The 17,930-nt window shown below is 47.6% G+C and overlaps 2 protein-coding genes across 5 annotated transcripts; both read left to right on the top strand.

Annotated features, from left to right (window-relative positions):
* The first annotated feature begins 1,365 nt into the window (after window positions 1–1,365).
* LOC117401237 (secretory carrier-associated membrane protein 4-like) lies at window positions 1,366–7,642 on the top strand. 4 transcript variants are annotated; one of them, XM_034001781.3, is made up of 7 exons: window positions 1,366–1,470; window positions 2,029–2,084; window positions 2,571–2,699; window positions 3,268–3,424; window positions 3,809–3,910; window positions 4,480–4,597; window positions 4,694–7,642. In XM_034001781.3, exons 2-7 carry the CDS (start codon window positions 2,078–2,080, stop codon window positions 4,877–4,879), a joined length of 699 nt encoding a protein of 232 aa, XP_033857672.1. In that variant the 5' UTR covers window positions 1,366–1,470; window positions 2,029–2,077; the 3' UTR covers window positions 4,880–7,642. The 4 variants fall into 4 exon arrangements, with proteins under 4 accessions (XP_033857672.1, XP_058871228.1, XP_058871229.1 ...); XM_059015245.1 differs by lacking the exon at window positions 1,366–1,470 and adding an exon at window positions 1,479–1,590; XM_059015246.1 differs by lacking the exon at window positions 1,366–1,470 and adding an exon at window positions 1,655–1,820.
* Window positions 7,643–8,455: 813 nt separating this feature from the next.
* On the top strand, window positions 8,456–16,937 carry LOC117428853 (splicing factor Cactin-like). Its single transcript, XM_059015243.1, has 10 exons — window positions 8,456–9,180; window positions 10,004–11,285; window positions 11,610–11,705; window positions 12,358–12,503; window positions 12,879–13,041; window positions 13,363–13,477; window positions 13,950–14,142; window positions 14,444–14,566; window positions 14,818–15,194; window positions 15,640–16,937. The coding sequence occupies exons 1-10, from the start codon at window positions 8,702–8,704 to the stop codon at window positions 16,128–16,130; spliced, it is 3,465 nt and encodes a 1,154-aa protein (XP_058871226.1). The 5' UTR covers window positions 8,456–8,701; the 3' UTR covers window positions 16,131–16,937.
* The last annotated feature ends 993 nt before the right edge of the window (window positions 16,938–17,930 follow it).

Here is a 17,930-nt window from a genome sequence, read left to right as displayed (position 1 = left end):
GCTGCAGCATCCCCTTTCCGAATCCTAGTCTTGCATGGACGCCAACACCCAGGCACATGAGCACAAGCATCCTTACAAGAGCTCACCAGAGTATTCTGGCACTTGTCCCATGCTTTCCCCATGGTTCTACTCTGCATTTACCACAGTTTACCCTGGTTTGCCATGTTTATTAATATACTTCACCATACCTCTCTGTGCATTACAATGCTTCCCTATGCGTTGCCATGCTGTCACTGTGCTTTGTTACACTTTGCTGTGCTTTTACTATGGGAAGCTTTTATAAGAGGCACCCAGTTAAGCTGAACTGAACCACACAGGCCTGTTATAATGATCAGCCCAGCGACGGAGCTCTGACAAGACAATGAAGAAATGAATCAGAGAGCCCCAGAGGTATCAATATTGAGTATTGATTACTAGCTGCAGGTCTGTAATGACTGTCATGTTTCTCCTGGGTCATCGACTCTCAAACTCACTACTGCCAAATATTACTTATCAGCATTAAAACTCAAGACTCAGTTTAACAGCCCTTCTTAAAACTACATAGGCATATTTTTTTTTTGTAAGCCAAGTTACTAGCCTACAGGGTGATTCATAATTCGTGCAACATGGCCGGGCATCGCAAAAACTGGGGTGTGCATGGAGGAGGAGGATATGCAAATGTACCAGAGACGGATTGCCATCAAGTCCCAGACAAGGCTACCCTAGGGGGCATTTTCTGAGATTGACCCCGCTGAAGGTTGTGTGTATGGGCAAGTGACTGACCTGACCTGTACCCTCACAATGCAAACCTCTCTGTCTCTGCAGGTCTCTCTCTCTCTCTCTGGTTTATTCAGACACCATGTTATGTTTTTTTGGTGACCTCAGAAGAGGACTGATAAAAATAAAAAAAACACCTAACTATCTCCTAGTCTTTATATGGGGACATATAGAAGACGCAAATGCATTTTTTAAAATGTATTTTATTGTAAAGAGTTGTGATGTGTTTCATCCGTCGCTTCATTGTGTCTATGTTTACTGTCATGCTGGTCGTGCGGTGTTGAGTTGAGAGGACACGTCTATTAGTGTTTTTTTAAGCATGACCCCTCCCATGTGTATGATGCGTATACCACCCCCATCCTGTTCAAAGGCGCTGTATTAATAATTATATTCAATCAACAAAAAGTGGCATTGTTATGACTCTGGATCCATCTGGTCACGCAACACAACAGCAACAGCTGCGCAGTCTGTTCTCTTATTACTGTCCACAGCGTCGGAGTCGTTCTTGGACATCATTTTTGGACATCACATGCCGACCACTCGCCCTCACGAACCTCCCTCTGGGGTTTGTAGTCTAGAATGCCGCGGCTGTTGCTTGACTAAACGTGGCACGGTGCGTCACGAGAACTACAGCTCCCAGAACCCTCCACGACAAGCTTCCTGGTTACAGGGGCTGGACTCTGCTCATCTAGAACTGCGCGTAGCGGTTTTCAGGTAACGAAATAAATAAAACAACACGGTTTTTGTTTGCTTTATTAACACAATTAGTCTGCTGTTATTTAAAATCGTTGTTTGTACCGGTAATCACAAGCTGCCCAAAAAGTTCAGAAGTCGGTCAGTGTCTTGCTCAGCACATTACTGTAGTATTGTATACATGGACGGTACACGTACTGGACTGCACGATAGTTTCTTCTCGCCCTAGTCAGGACTTTATAACTTCTCTAGCTGTGCTTATTATTGAATCAACAGGTGCGAGGAGTTTGAGGAATCAGGCCGCTGGTTAATCTGCTTTGAACTGATCACACGTCTCATCACAGCATGACAAGTCGCACCCGAGCCTGCAGGTTTACTGGTGTTAGTTATTCGTGCAGCCTACTATAATGGACGGACAATGTATTTAACATTACGCGCCTGGATACTTCAATAATGTGCTTCATTGAAAGTAGTGCTGAAACCCCGGGACTGGTGTGAGTTTCAAGCCACGCAGACGGGTATCACAAGGTGAGATCGTTTGAGTGTGTTTTTAAAATCCTATTTATTTATTTATTTTAGCAGCTGGAGAACGGAGTGTGACTGACGGAAGGGAGCAGAGTTCACAGAAATGACGGGTGAGCAGCACTAGAATGGACGGAGATTGCAATGCAAATACACGGGGTCACAAAACTGGTAAAACCCGACACCTCTGGGGGTGTGAATCCTGTCTTAATCCCAATCAATCCCCGGCGTTAAGAAGGGTAGGAGGGTTCCTTGGACTGATGCGTTATTAAGAGTATAAGAGAGTGTGGGATTATATGGGATTGCCTGTATTTAACGGGTGCGATCACACATACAGTTTTCAATGTAACGAGTATATATCTGAACAACAATAGTCATAACAGACAAATATGTAAATATATATATTTATATATATATACACACAACTCTGCTACAATAATGATCATTTTGCTGAATACTGTATATGACAGGGATGGAGATGAGTCTCCTTTTGCATAGCAGTTACACCCATTCCACGAGCTTATGCAATGGGGGGGGGGGGGTCTCATGTCCACCCCTGTTTGGCTTCTCATTTCTCGTTTTTGTACCTGCTCCCGCAGAAAGGGTTAACAACTTCCCCCCGCTGCCCAAGTTTATCCCGCTGAAGCCCTGTTTCTATCAGGACTTTGAGGAGGACATCCCTGCAGCCCACCAGCAGCTGGTCAGGAGAGTGTATTACCTCTGGATATGTAAGTGCACCCCGCAAGGCAGTCAGAGCTCCATTCCTAACCAGTGCTGCACCGGCTGGGAACAGCAGGGATGGAAGTACGTCACAGATTAGCCACAGTGTGTATGTAACAAGCTCAGGTGTGTCTTATTAAACTCTTTGTAAAACCAGGCATGGGTGAAACTGCTATGCAATAGGAGTCTTATTTCTGTCCCTATGTTGCATCTTAAACACTCTCTCTCCCTCTCTTCCTCCCTCTCCCCCTCTCTCTCCCTCCCTCTCTCCCTCTGTCTCTCCCTCTCTCTCTCCCTCTCTGTCTCTCTCTCTCTCTCTGTCTCCCTCCCTCTCTCCCTCCCTCTCTCCCTCTGTCTCTCCCCCTCCCTCTCCCTCTCTCCCTCCCTCCCTCCCTCCCTCCCTCCCTCCCTCTCTCTCCCTCTTCCTCTCCCTCTCTCTCTCTCCCTCCCTCTCTGTCTCTCCCTCTTCCTCTCCCTCTCTCTCTCCCCCTCCCTCTCTCTCTCCCCCTCCCTCTCTGTCTCTCTCCCTCCCTCTCTCTCTCTCTCTCCCTCCCTCTCTGTCTCTCTCCCTGGCAGTGTATTCAATCACGCTGGCCGTGAATCTCATCGCCTGCCTTGCCTGGTGGATCGGGGGTGGGAGTGGAGCTAATTTCGGGTTGGCGTTCGTGTGGCTGATCCTGTTCAGCCCCTGCAGTTATGTCTGCTGGTTCCGGCCCCTCTATAAGGCTTTGAAGTGAGTGCTGTTTTTTTTTTTTCCTAATTAAAAAAACAAAAAACAAAATTAAACTGATGCTGTAGGCAAACATTTCTCCAGATGCACACAAGTCAGATCTGTCCATGTTTAGAACATTTTACTTCAAGGTCTGATCCCTGCTAAAGTATCCTTCACTTCAGATGCAAATCCTCAGCAATAAGGATACAAGTGCATTGGTATTTTACAGATATCTTGAAGACGTTTGGAAAGTCGTTTCATTCACATTAAATAACTATCAATGAATACAAGGATAATTGATATAAGTATAAGTAAATAACACCACAGCCCTACATGTCTTTCTGTATGTAGAGGTCTGATGTTTTTTTACTTCTTGAGTGTAGTTTTCGTTGCTGTTCTTTGCAGGACTGACAGCTCCTTTAACTTCATGGCCTTCTTCTTTATCTTCGGGGCGCAGTTCGTGCTGGTGGGGATCCAGGCTCTGGGGATCTCTGGCTGGGGAGCCTGGTGAGTGTGTGTGTGAGCCAGCCCGGGGTAGTCATCGCCCTGTCCACTTCGAAGCAGAGTTTAAAGCTGTTTATACAAGTGTTGAAAGCTTCGGGTACATTCTTCGTAGTCAATGCTGCAGAGTAAGATTCGTTTTTTTAATTGATTTCACTTTGGGATCTACAGTACCTTGCATTCAAATCCAACTACAGAATGACCCCACAGATCCAAACCACGGAATTGATTTTAAAAAGGAATTGGAATTGAAAAACAGGAATTGACCCAACCCTGTTAGCAACCTGCATTATGGTTCAGATATACTGACACGCTCTCCTCTCTCCCTCCTCTATCCCTTCTGTCCTCCTCTCCCTTCTCTCTCCTCTCCCTTCTCTCCCCTCTCCTCCTCTCCCTTCTCTCTCCTCATCTCCTCTCCTTCTCCCTTTCTCCTCTCCCTCTCCCTCTCCTCTCCCCCTCCCTTCTTTCTCCTCTCCCTCTCCCTTCTCCTCTCCCTTCTCTCCTCTTCTCCCCCTCTCCCTTCTTTCTCCTCTCCCCCTCTCCCTTCTCTCTCCTCCTCTCCTCTCTCTTCTCAGCGGGTGGATCGCTGCAGTCATGTTTTTCAGCTCCAATATCGGCGCAGCCGTGGTGATGCTCGTGTCAGCCATCATGTTCACCGTGGTTACCGTCATGATGGGCGTGGCGCTGTTTAGGGTAAGTCTCATTTTGCAGGGATGGAGATTCTACTCCCATTGAATAGCAGTTCCACCCATTCCCTGTCCGTGTCTCACCTCTCTGTTACTCCTCCAGGTGCACAGGATGTATCGTGGAGGGGGCGGAAGCTTCCACAAGGCGCAGGAGGAGTGGAGCAGCGGCGCGTGGAAGAACGAGCGAGTCCGCGAGGCCGGGTTCCATGCCGTGTCCGGGGCGGGGAACACCCTGCCCCAGTATCCCACTCCCGTCCCGAGCTACCCCAGTGATGAGCACTGGTCCTAAACACCCGCGCCCCCTCCCTGCACCCCATGAACCACCAGACTCGCACACAAACGCTTTCTTGCAGCTTCCTGAAAAGGGGCCGTTTTTAAGCACTTTTCACTTACGACCCAAATTGAGATTATTTTATAATCCGGTGAAAATATAATCAGTTTAATCAGTCGATCGATCGATCAATTCCTCTATTTAACCAGGTAAAAAAAATAATAACAGAAATAATTCTCAATTTTTAAAATGAGTGACCTGGCCAAGAAATCCCCAAACTGCAGCAAAGACGACATATAATTAACATCCTTCGTAAAAAACGAAAAGCACTAACAGAACAGGAAGAAGAAAATCGCTTGCTGAGCTGCAAGAAGAAAGTTGCCCTGGTGTTTCATGGGCTTTACCTTCCCAGAACCGGACCGAGGGGGGCTGTATCTGCAAAAAACCAAACAAAACAGAAATCTACAGGCCCAGCAGTGGGGTAAGAGATACAGGACCAGTTTGACAGCCCCTGATTTGTACTAGACTTAGACTGCGTGATGTTAGATTAGACAAGACAGCCCGAGATTAGTTCGAATCAGGGTCTGAAAGCAGCTGTCAGACTGCTAGCTGTTTAAAGACATTACAATGAGCGTCGTCATGCCTGAGCTGCATTACACATATTGGAGCTGCAACTCAGACCCTGTCCACAGTGTCTACAGAAGGCATGTTCGTCACCATTCACTTCATGCTCCGTTTTCAGCGTGGGGGGTTGGGCAGTATTTGGGTGGCATGAACAGGGCATGCGTTTCCAGGGAAGTCTGGAATGGCTCCAATGCCATGCAACAGTAATCTATTACCTGGATACCTGGATAGTTTGATTTTTTGATTTTTTTTTATATATATATAACAGAAAGTGGCATTGTTTTTAATTCAGGTGGATAACCTTCTTTCCAAATGGTTTACATTTCATATCACAGAACTGGAGATGCGTGCTCCGTCAGCTTCTCATTTTCTAATGTAAACTGCAATTGCTACCAGCTATTTTTTTTTTACTTTTTAAAATCCTTGCTAGATTTCTTTTGCAAGAATGCAACGGGACCAGTTACACTGTATTATGCAGCTCTGTTTTAAAGGGGACCTAATGCAGTCATATCCAGAGAACAGTTCTGTCTACAACTGCCATGTTTATATCCCATCCCCAGAGCCAAACTGCTCTCCCCAAAAGAGATATCTGTGTGCTTTATACAACGGAGCTGTCTGATTCTGGGTGTGGGATATTCTAGATAAAACAGTAAAACATTGCTCTGCATACAAATTGTTTTTTTTTTTCTACAGATATAAACATGTCAGTGGTTTGAACAGCAGTGGAGCTTAATATAGTAACACAGATCACTCTCAGCTGTATATTGATTGTAATAAATCACACAGTTGGAAAACACTAGCACGTATTTTGATCAGGCGCAGGCATGGAAATAAGACTCCTGTTGCATAGCAGTTTCACCCATTCCAGGTTTTACTATGCGCTTAACAAGCCACAGTGAGTAAATAGCGCAGGCGGGTCTTATTAAACTCAGCAAAACCAGGAGTGGATCAGACTGCTATGCAGTGGGAGTCTTATTTCCATCCCTGTCCAGATCATTAAAATAGACTCCTATTAGTGTCTTACTGGGCTGTTGAAGGAAATCAAAGCTCCCAGCAGCTTGAACGGCATTCTTATTGTAGTGAATTATTGGGAATGAAGGTACAGCCCCCTTCTTAACACTCCTCCAACCTCCCCTCTCCTAGAGACACGAGGTGGATAAGGAAGGGACCAGACTGGTTTGTACAGTGCTTTGCAGAGTCCACACTGTACTGGTTTAAATCCCTGTAAAAGAAGGCAGGGTGGTGCAGAAACCAGAACCGGTTTTGTTTTTGCAGCGCTGAAAACGTGACTCTCATCTGCTTGGAGAGCTTTCTTTTCTTTTTTTTTTTTAGTTGGCTGATGTGCTGAAATCTTTGCGTGAATAAAAGGGTGGAAATCAGAATGGCATTGCGAACCGTTTTGAGCAGCTCTGGTGCCTCCCAGGCGCTTGAGTTAATGACAATTGCACTTAATTACGCCTAATTAGACAATCATGTGCTTCGCATGCAAACCCCCTGGTCACGTCTGGTTCCAGGAACTAAATTCTTTTTTCCATCCCTAGCATTAGTTCATATCATCTTAGATAGACAGATTTAGTGTGAGCGATTTTAGTTCCTTTATGACATGACTGAATTGATCAGGTGTTGGTCTTGACTACATGTGCCTTCGTCACTTGTCTTAATTTAAGCAGTGTAACACAGTGGAGTGATATGAGCCTTGTGATTATACCTTTGATGGTGCCTCTCTAAATTGATTTGGGCTGCGTCTCCGACCCATAAACTGCAAATCTCCTCGCCATAATGTGCTGCTTAACTCCTGCTTAGTGTGCTAAAACACTATTATAACAACGATACAAGAAGTACACACTAAATAGTAAACTTTGGCAGTACCCAGCAAATAAAGGAGGATTCATTTTTTTTAAATGTTTAATATCCACAGTGCATTCCAGTACCTGCTACATAAGAGAAGTACAGATTAGAAACTAGCCACCTCTCTCTGCTTGCTGTTATTTATTCTATATATAACTGACATTTCCATTTTTGTGTTTTTTAACTTGAGCCTTGACAGTGTTATATTGTATTTTCTTAATCTGCATTAAGGTGGGATTGTTGAGTTAAATTGTGTTGTTGACTGACTATACTGGATCTACACTTAATAAACATTCCTTTGTCTCAGCATCATAGACTCTCGCTGTGTTATTATGGCTATCGACAGAAAAAAAAAAAAAAAAAGTTAAAAGACCTTGTCTGGTTCTAGTAGTCGATTGCTCTCCAGACTCAGTAAAGGATCCCAGTGATTCAGTATGAACAACATGAGCAGGTCACCGGTTCCATGCCCTCAGCACTCTGTGTGTGTAAAGCAGTGTCCCTTCCCTGCTCTCCTGAAGTCTCAATTTCATTTTCAACTGGGTCCTCTGGACCTGGTTTCTGTGCTGTGCTCACAAGCAGATGCAACTTTATTTTTTTTGCTGCAGAACAGTGTGGTGGTCGCAACAGTAAGGGGGGGACTGGCTTACAGTGCTGCAACTGCAGATTATCTAGAGTAAAAGTCAGAGAAATACACAGAACCCAAGGCATACAGGTACAATCTTAATATATAAAGAAGAAAGTCTGTCTGTCTGTGTGTCCTTTACACATTCGGACCCTGCAGGAGCCAGTGCAACCAAACTCTGCACGGCCTCCTCTTTCATACAGGGGAAGATCGAGGGCTGCGTTTGGATCCAAAATTTTGACCACCCGGGGTCCTATATTTAGTAACCCCATTGCTGGATCACTACAGTAGGCGTGTATCTCAAATGAAAGAAACCCACAAAAACAAAAAAAATAATATAAATGAGAAAAAAACTCAAATAAATAAGGGAACGCCAGCGCTCGTTAGTATTTTGAATACTGTACAACAACCCACGTGACTCGGAGGGCTGCCCAAGTCACGTGATATTTCTAACCTGCGACGCAAAATAAAAGCGCCCACCGGTAAGAAGACAAAACAGAGTGTCTTTATCGCTGCCTAAAAACAAACCAAACAACTTAATATGTACCCAAGTCTTTTACCCTACATTTCATTACATTTACGTTTTTTTCTTGATAACGTATACTTTACAACGCCAGTGCACCCAAGACATTTAATAAAAACACATGTAGACATATTTAATACAGTAAATTATTAAGGCCACCTATATATGCGACGAAGATAGTGGAAGGTCCTAATCTCAATCTGAGAACATTGGTCAACACGACATGGACTCGAAATCGCGGAGGAGGTCCAGGTCGGTGTCCCGGGATCGGAACCAGACCTGGGACCGGCACGGGTCCAGGAGGAGCCGCTCACAGGAGCGGAAGAAACGACGAGAGCGGAGCCGGTCCGGGTCCAGACACCGACCCGGAACGGGGTTAGGAAGCAGAGCCGCGAGAAGGCAGGTTCGTTCCCGTTCGGGTTCCGCTGGTTTGAGGAGGTCCACGTCCCGTTCGGTTTCAAGGAGACGGTCCGGATCTAGTTCTGCGAGGAAGTCGCGGTCCAGTTCCCGGTCTCGATCTAGAGACGCTCTCAGGAGAAGCAGATCCAAATCAAGAGACAGTCCAGCTAAACGCTCCCAATCTCGGTCCAGTTCGAGTGTACGTTCCGGGTCCCAATCCGATTCTGATTCAGGGAAGAGCGAGGGAAGCCGTTCCTGGAGACGGGAGCGAAAGAAAGCCTCTCCGGCCCGAGAAAGACGCCGGTAAGCCCGTCTGTGTGACCAGACAGTACCGCATTCAGTTTCCAGAGTGATAGAACCGGTAGAAAAATCTACTGGCGGCAGCCTTTGAGCGTTTTTATTACCAGTACACGTTCTACTGCCAGTAAGGAAGCCCGCAAAGACTGCTGCTAAAAATGTGTTCTGTGCAGCTACTGGCAACAGCGAAATCAGGTGTCTTACTGCCAGTAAAATCTCAGACTGGTACAGTAACACCTGCCTATATTTCCCCCCTGATTAATAATTCCTATCAGTCTGTTTACTCCGTTCTTCCACCAGTAGGCGTTTTAAATACACGGTAACAAAAGTAAAACAGACGCATGTGGAAACAGGGTCAGCTTTGCATATGTCCTTGTATCGATGATTTGCGATAGAGAGGCTGTATTGTTTATATCACTTTTTAGCCCCGTTCACACTGGCGTGCTCTACCCAGGTCAGACCCTCAAACCGTCGGCCACGTGTTGATTAGAGCAAATGTTTCTACATCCCTGCTGCCACCTGGCTCATGCTGTGTCGCAATCAACAAAAATATGGATAAACAGAATAAACAGAAATGTTCCTTGCGCAAGTGAAACCTTCACGCAGGAGTGGCTGTTTGTTATTTCGTCAGCTTACGAACGGCCATCATGTATTTAGTCTCGCTCAAGCCGGGTCAGACTGTGTCGACCCACATCCTGAGGTGGGTCGCTGAGACCCAGGTCAACCCGGGTGCGACCCAGGTATGTGGTTTCACACGACGCAGGATTGTTACCCGGGCAGTGAGAAAAAAAAACAACTGATAAAACCTTTCTTTGGTTTCTGTATATAGATCTGGATCTGGAGACAGACGGCATAAGAGGAAAGCGAGAAAGCACAGAAGTGAGAAGAAGAGAGAGACCAGGAGCCGTCGGTCTGGGAGCTCAGACTCCGAGAGAGAGAACCGGAGGAGAGAGGGAAGGGAGAAGGAGAGAGGGGAGAGGGAGAGAGAGAACAGTGAGAGGCTGAGGAAAGAAACAGAAAGCAGAGAGAAGGAGCGAGAGGGAAGGGAGAAGGAGAAGAGGGAGAGAGAGAGCAGTGAGAGGCTGAGGAAAGAAACAGAAAGCAGAGAGAAGGAGCGAGAGGGAAGGGAGAGGGAGAAGAGGGAGAGAGAGAACATCGAGAGGCTGAGGAAAGAAACAGAAAGCAGAGAGAAGGAGCGAGAGGGAAGGGAGAAGGAGAAGAGGGAGAGAGAGAGCAGTGAGAGGCTGAGGAAAGAAACAGAAAGCAGAGAGAAGGAGCGAGAGGGAAGGGAGAAGAGGGAGAGAGAGAACATCGAGAGGCTGAGGAAAGAAACAGAAAGCAGGGAGAGAGAGAGAAAGGAGAGGGAGAGCCACGAGCAGAACCGCAAGAGGAAGGAGAAGAGAGATGGAGAGAGGAGTGTGAGAGAGAGTCCAAAAAGACAGAAGAGAGGGAGGAAGGAAAGGGGGAGCAGCGACAGCAGCGAGAGAGAAAGCCTGGAGAGGAAGGAAGCCGGGAGAGGTGACAGCAGTGACAGGGAGAGAGGGAGGAGGGAAGCAGGGAGAGGTGACAGCAGTGACAGGGAGAGAGGGAGGAGGGAAGCGGGGAGAGGTGACAGCAGTGACAGGGAGAGAGGGAGGAGGGAAGCAGGGAGAGGTGACAGCAGTGACAGGGAGAGAGGGAAGAAGGAAAGTGGGAGCAGTGACAGCAGCGAGAGGGAGAAAGAACACTCGGAGAGGGGGAGGAAGAAGAAGAAGAGAGGAGGAGGCAGGAGCTCTCCGTCTGGGTCCTCGGTTACGTCGGGCTCCTCTGACTCCCAGTCTCGCAGCCCCGGGGGCAGCAGCAGCAGCAGCAGCAGGGGGCGGCAGCAGAGAAAGCAGGAGGCCAGAGCCAAGGACCCTCGCTCGGTTCGGCTGGAGCGCCACGCTCGGGAGGACATACTGAAAGCGATGGAGACGCCCGAGGAGAAGCGCGCCCGCCGCCTGGCCAAGAAGGAGGCCAAGGAGCGCAAGAAGAGGGAGAAGATGGGCTGGAGCGAGGAGTACATGGGCTACACCAACGCAGACAACCCCTTCGGAGACAACAACCTGCTGGGCACCTTCAAGTGGCAGAAGGTGAAAACTTGGGGCTCCCTGAATTGAGAACCGATTAGCGTTTATTCAGTTCGGTGTGTTTTTTTTAAAAAAATTTTTACAGGCAAATATTTAAAAATCATTTGAAGATAACTAAATCAAGGAGAAGTTTACTTTTATATTTGTGATTTCACGCCTTCGTCGGCATACAATTCCTTTGCTGTAAGTTTTTTCTTTTGAATTTGTGATTTCAGTGTATTTCTGATTGGATTTCGCTTGGTGTTGATCGTTCTGATGAGCCCCGTTTCTCTCTGGTTTCTCTTGGCTCTGTGTGTAACCCGGCTGCCTGTGTTTTTTTGCCGGCAGGCTCTGGAGCTCAAGGGGATCGGGCACCTGGGGGAGAAGGACCTGAAGGAACGGAACAAGCGCATCCAGGAGGAAAACCGCCGGGAGCTGCAGAAAGTAAGTGGCCAGAGGGGGCGAGAGCGAGCAACGTTACCCAGCACTTCTGTGTATGAGGAATAGACTGTGAGCAAATACATTACCTCGTGCTGTACAGTGACAGCATTTATATTTCACACAAATTTAGACAGTATTCAGAACATGTAACATTTAAACTGTAAAGTATTCACACCCTAGTCGGGGAATGATCGCTCTTCAGAAACTATACCTTTCTGTAAAGTTGCTGAGAGAAACCAAGGCGTGGTTTCACACAACCTGATTAACACTGATCTCCACTACCTTACCTAACATAGCAGTAGAATATAATATACGTAGGCTAAGATTAGGCTTCATTGGAGTCTGTGAAACCGAAGGATAGTGATGAAAATAGTGCTGAATGTGTGGCTCATTTATAGACACAGCTGAATGGGATTCCAGCTACCTGTTTGAGGAGTTGATTCACAAATCTCTCTCTCTCTCTCTCTCTCTCTCTCTCTCTCTCTCTCTCTCTCATATATATATATATATATATTCTACATGTAAACCAATTTCAAACTGCAATCGGCAAGTGGTTTAATGGGATTCAAGTGCACGCTGTTTCAGAAGCATTGTTTCTGACACTTAGTGCTGTTTTTGGCGTTGAACGTGTGTGTTTCTCTGGCGCCCCCTGCAGGTGAAGCAGCTGCGTCTGGAGCGTGAGCGCGAGAAGGCCATGCGGGAACAGGAACTGGAAATGCTGCAGCGTGAGAAGGAGGCGGAGCATTTCAAGACGTGGGCGGAGCAAGAGGACAACTTCCACCTCCACCAGGCCAAGCTGCGGTGAGAGACGTTGGGACCCCGGGGAAAACACACTGCTGCCACCCAGTGGTTGGAGTTGCATTAGTTAACAAAGTTAACCCATTTTATATTGCATGTAACTGTGGGCTTTTGAGCTAGTAAACTCTGTGGGGGGGAGGGGTGGAGATGAAATGTGTATGCAAGTGGTTTCTATTGCACATCAGTTTCCCCCATTCCAGGTTTTAATACTAGCTTGATTAGCCACAGTGAGTATAGGTAACGAGCTCAGGAGTGTCTGATTAAACTCGTAGTAGAACCAGGAGTCAAACCGCTATGCAGTGGGAGTCTTCTCTCCATCCCTGGGTCTGGCTGTGTCCGAGCCCTGCTGTCTGTAACCCACCTCCTGTGCGCCTGCAGCTCGAAGATCCGGATCCGGGACGGACGGGCCAAGCCCATCGACCTGCTGGCCAAGTACATCAGCGCGGAGGACGATGACCTGGCTGTGGAGATGCACGAGCCGTACACCTTCCTCAACGGGCTGACCGTCTACGACATGGACGACCTGCTGGAGGACATCAAGGTAGGGTCCGGGGACACGGAGAACAGCCCAGGGGGGGCAGGGGGGCAGGGGGGCAGGGGTGCTGTTATTTATTAAACCAGGAGATATACACATTGACACCGAGCACTCGTTTACAAGGGGGTGAAAATGTTAAACTTTTTCAGTAACGGTGGGGGAAAAAAATAGTAACAAAGTTTTCTGCTTCATGGCTGGAGTTTTAAAAGCATTTTCTTTGGGGGTGAGACGCAAAAGAAGGCGAGTTTCTAGCAGCGCTAACACTGTGCACTCCTCTGTCTGTTTTGCTGTGTTTCTGACCTGGATTACGATGCCCCTCCTCTGCAGGTGTACATGGAGCTGGAGCAGGGGAAGAACGGGGATTTCTGGAGGGACATGACCATCATCACCGAGGACGAGATCAGCAAGCTGCGCAAGCTGGAGGCATCGGGCAGGGGGCCTGGTAAGAGACTGCACTCCCCACAGCGCTGCACAGAGAACAGGCCTCGGAAAAATACAACATCTGTGCTACATATGCCCTTCGGTAGATTTTTTTGGTGAACCGGGGTTGAAGTTGCCCTGGGATGGAAGAAAGACTCCCATTGCACAGCAGTTTGATCCATTCCTGGTTTTACAATGAGTTTAATAAGACACACTTGAGCTTGTTACCTAGACACTGTGGCTAATCAAGATTGTAGTAAAACCTGGAATGGGCGACACTGCTATGCAATAGGAGTCTTATTTCCATCCCAGTTCTCCCCTACATGCTTGTGAAGCAAAAGCTACGCTCATATACGTAGGAATACAAACTGATGGACTCGTTGACTTAGTTTCTTATAGTTTCACCCTTTAAGAATTCTGACTGGGTGCTTTGAAGTTATGGTTCCGATGACGCTGTGGTTATAATAATAATAATCCTTCGTCGGCTGGCGCAGGGGACCGTCGGGAGGGCATCAACACCTCGGTCAGCACCGACGTCCAGACCGTCTTCAAGGGAAAGACCTACAACCAGCTGCAGGCTCTGCACCAGAACATCGAGGGCAAGATCCGCGGCGGCGGCTCCAATCTGGACATCGGATACTGGGAGTCCCTGATGCAGCAGGTCAAGGTCTACATGGCCCGGGCGAGGTGCGTCTGGGGAGGGGGAGCCTGTCGGAGCCTGCCAGCCTCTTGCTGTGCGAGATACACAATCTGTTTGCTTCTTCAGTCTGGTGGACAGGCGCTGTGCTGTGCTACACTACTCTGCGGTGCTATACTGTGCTGTGCTACACTGCTCTGTGGTGCTATACTGTGCTGTGCTACACTGCTCTGTGGTGCTATACTGTGCTGTGCTACACTGCTCTGCGGTGCTATACTGTGCTGTGCTACACTGCTCTGCGGTGCTACACTAATCTGTCCTGTGCTGACTCCTGTATCGTCTCTTCTCCAGGCTGCGGGAGAGGCACCAGGATGTGCTGAGGCAGAAGCTGTACAAGCTGAAGCAGGAGCAGGGGGTGGAGAGCGAGCCCCTGTTCCCCATCGTGAAGCAGGAGCCCCATTCCCCACAGTCACAGTGAGTGCCGACTGAGCATCCAAGAAATGGTCTGGTTTGAGATGAAAGTATTTTTAAGCAAGTGCAAAGCCACGTTTTGCACAGAGATGGTATTGAATTAGTATGGGGGGCTCAGTGACTTTCCTAACCAGGGTGAAGGGACATGTGAATATAACTTATCTGGGGAGAAGGGCAGCTGGAATTTGTTGAGCTCTGTATCGAAGGTGATGTGCAGGACTACTGTATGTACAGCGTGTGTGTCTGTGTTCCAGGTCCTGCAGTGACGGGGAATCGGCAGAGGTGCCAGGCACCTCCTCTTCCACCAGAGGGCAGGAAGGAGAGGGGGCTGGGGGAGAGGGACCGAGTGAGGGGCAGGGAGAGAACCAGCAGGAGGGACAGGGAGAGAATCAGGAGGAGAAGCAGGACGAGGGACAGGGAGAGAACCAGGAGGAGAAGCCGGCTGAGGGGCAGGGAGAGGCTGTGCTCACAGAGGAGGACCTGATCCAGCAGAGTCTAGATGACTATGACTCCGGGCGCTACAGCCCGAGTCTCCTGCAGAACTCGGACCTGCCCCTCGACACGCACCTGGTGGAGCCCGAAGAGGACCTGACCAGGCTGCAGGTGGCCCGCAACCAGATGCATGTCACAGGTGAGCGAGGCGGCTTTTCACTGTGGGGTTGTGTCGTGGGGCAACGCACACTCGCTCTGAGAGGGGGGTTCACTTTTTGTAGTTTGATCGGTTCCACTCCCTTGTGCAATAAAGGAAAGCCATTGCTAAAATATATACATCTATTTATATATTTACAGGGCACGTCATAAGCCAGGCATCATAGGCAATATCATATATAATTTGGATTGGCATGTTAAGTGAAATTGGGAGGCCACACATCAAAATTATTTGAACTCTTTCTTTTTTGCTTAAAGAGATATATGAACAGTTATGGAAAAAATATGAAAACTTAAAATGCATACATACCTAACTGCAAATGCTTTGTATGGATGGCGTGCCACTGGTATAGTGGGCAGCGGAGGGGGCACATGGGGGGTCTGTGATGTGTGACGGAGGTGTGCTCTTCTCTCTCCCCGACACACAGGCGATGCCAGCGAGAGCGCGGAGGATGCGTTTGTGCGCAGGGCGCGGCAGGGCATGGGCGGAGACGAGGCCCAGTTCAGCGTGGAGATGCCCCTGACGGGGAAGGTGTACCTGTGGGCCGACAAGTACCGGCCCCGCAAGCCGCGCTTCTTCAACCGGGTCCACACGGGCTTCGAGTGGAACAAGTACAACCAGACCCACTACGACTTCGACAACCCGCCGCCCAAGATCGTGCAGGGCTACAAGTTCAACATCTTCTACCCCGACCTGATCGACAAGCGCTCCACGCCGCAGTACTTCCTGGAGCCCTCCCAGGACAACCGCGACTTCGGGGTGCTGCGCTTCCACGCGGGGCCCCCCTACGAGGACATCGCGTTCAAGATCGTCAACCGCGAGTGGGAGTACTCGCACCGCCACGGATTCCGCTGCCAGTTTGCCAACGGGATCTTCCAGCTCTGGTTCCACTTCAAGAGGTACCGCTACAGGAGATAGACGGGGGCGTCTGCGTGGACTCCGCGGGGGAACTGCTGGGGTTTTGTGGGGGGTGAGAGGGGGTAGATATTCACATTTCATCCACGGTTGTTGCTGACTTCTGATTTAACTCAGGATCTGAAGCAGTGATTTGATGTTCTTTTGCATCAGAAACTGATGCCATCTCAGAATAGAGAATCACGCTTTTCATATTGTGATCTGTCTGGTCAGATGTAAGGCTGTACAGTTTTTTTCAGAGCATTATTGGACTTTTTTTTTTATTAATAAAAAGAACTAAATAATCTTTGTTTTGTCACACCGTCTTGTGAATACATGACATTTAAAACTCCTCAAAGCAGAGTTTAGGTCCCTGAACTAGTTTTTGGTAACAGATTATTCTGAATTTGTAATATAATTAAGTTTCTAGTCACAGGATCCATGAATGATATTTAATGTTACTAGAAAGCAGAAAGCTGATTTAAAATAACAAGAGTAAAACTACTTGCTTATAAGTACAGCATGGTATAGAATTGTATACAAGGGCTCCACCTAGTGGATTGACTTGAAATAGCGTTTGAAGAGCAACCCATTTTGTACTGTTGCTACCCGTGGAAACGTGTGCAGTACAGAAACACAAGTGTCACATTTCATTCTGAAACCCTTTTATGTCCTCCTTGTTTATTGTACATTAAATGCCTTGAATGATGCACCCAGAAGAGACACACAAATCATGTATTAGATATTTAACCAGCAGGATCTCATTAATTATGTATTTCCTGGTCCTCCAGCATCTTGCATTAAAGGATTCCTACACCGCGATCCTTTGAACTTCTACGGTTCAACAGAAAAAAAAAATACAAATTCCTATCCGTTCAGTTGCAGTTGGTGGTTTAAATTCTGCTGTTGCGCACAGGCTTGTGTTGAGGTTCTGACCTCCACTTTCTTATTAGCAGTCTTTCATTTCTCTTCGGTAGTTCCATAAATTCCAGTTTTAATTTAATTTAATGTAATCTTATTTTCTTTTTGTCATGCTGGCATGCTTTCTGAATGGTTCAGCGCTCCGTTGGCTCTAACACCGAGATTCATTGCTATCCATTTTTTCCCTGCTATTGCTCAATCGAGCTGGCTGCCAACTTGCTTGCAGGCCCATGTTGTTTTGCCTCATTGTTCCTGGTTCTTGAAATCAGGTGATACTCTGGATTCCGCCTGCTTTGTGGCCAGTAAATAGTAAGTGTAGCTATTTGTCCTTGAATCAAGATGCACACCTACAAGTATTACGATTATGGAAATAAGACACACTACAGCAGGGGTGTCACATTCCACTCCAAATTTCCCACCCTCAATTTGAGGATAAATATGCATAAATCAAATATTCATTTACAAAGATACAACCTCAATTACGCACATGGAGGCAGTTTGCTGTCGTCTGCTGCCACACAGAGCATTACAGTGATGTGCTGCTTCTCATTTCTAGTCCGGATTACCCACACCTGTTTTTCTCTCAGTTTTCTGAACTGTGGTATTGCTTGGCATGTCGAAAAAATACGGGGGTCTGATCAGCAGTTCCGATCTGTCCAAGCTGGTCCTGTTTGTTAGAAATGCTGAAATTGTAAAAGCTTCTCTTTGAATTCCTCAGGAAGCTAATGAAGCTTCTTTGAAAATGGCTGTCTGTGTGTCATGGATGATTCGAGATCGGGCAGTAACATTTTGGTTGTCTTGTCAGCAGTCAGTCACGTTGCTTCTTGTGTATTCGGGCAGTCAAGTCTTTTTGTTGCAGATTTTAATACACGCATCTTAAATTCGAAGGAATACGGTACGGAA

This window comes from Acipenser ruthenus, chromosome 49 (genome assembly GCF_902713425.1).
Source record: "Acipenser ruthenus chromosome 49, fAciRut3.2 maternal haplotype, whole genome shotgun sequence".
NCBI lineage: Eukaryota > Metazoa > Chordata > Actinopteri > Acipenseriformes > Acipenseridae > Acipenser > Acipenser ruthenus.
Note: the sequence above shows the minus strand (reverse complement) of the source record. Positions and strands in the feature narration are given on the sequence as shown.

Bases quoted from the DNA above. Each gene is read 5' to 3' on its own strand.
- LOC117401237 (XM_034001781.3), top strand. The intron at 3,425-3,808 runs GTGAGTGCTGTT...TGTTCTTTGCAG, and splicing joins CCCCTCTATAAGGCTTTGAA to GACTGACAGCTCCTTTAACT. The intron at 4,598-4,693 runs GTAAGTCTCATT...TTACTCCTCCAG, and splicing joins TGGGCGTGGCGCTGTTTAGG to GTGCACAGGATGTATCGTGG.
- LOC117428853 (XM_059015243.1), top strand. From the start codon at position 8,702: ATGGACTCGAAATCGCGGAGGAGGTCCAGGTCGGTGTCCCGGGATCGG. The intron at 11,286-11,609 runs GTGAAAACTTGG...TTTTGCCGGCAG, and splicing joins GCACCTTCAAGTGGCAGAAG to GCTCTGGAGCTCAAGGGGAT. The intron at 11,706-12,357 runs GTAAGTGGCCAG...CGCCCCCTGCAG, and splicing joins ACCGCCGGGAGCTGCAGAAA to GTGAAGCAGCTGCGTCTGGA.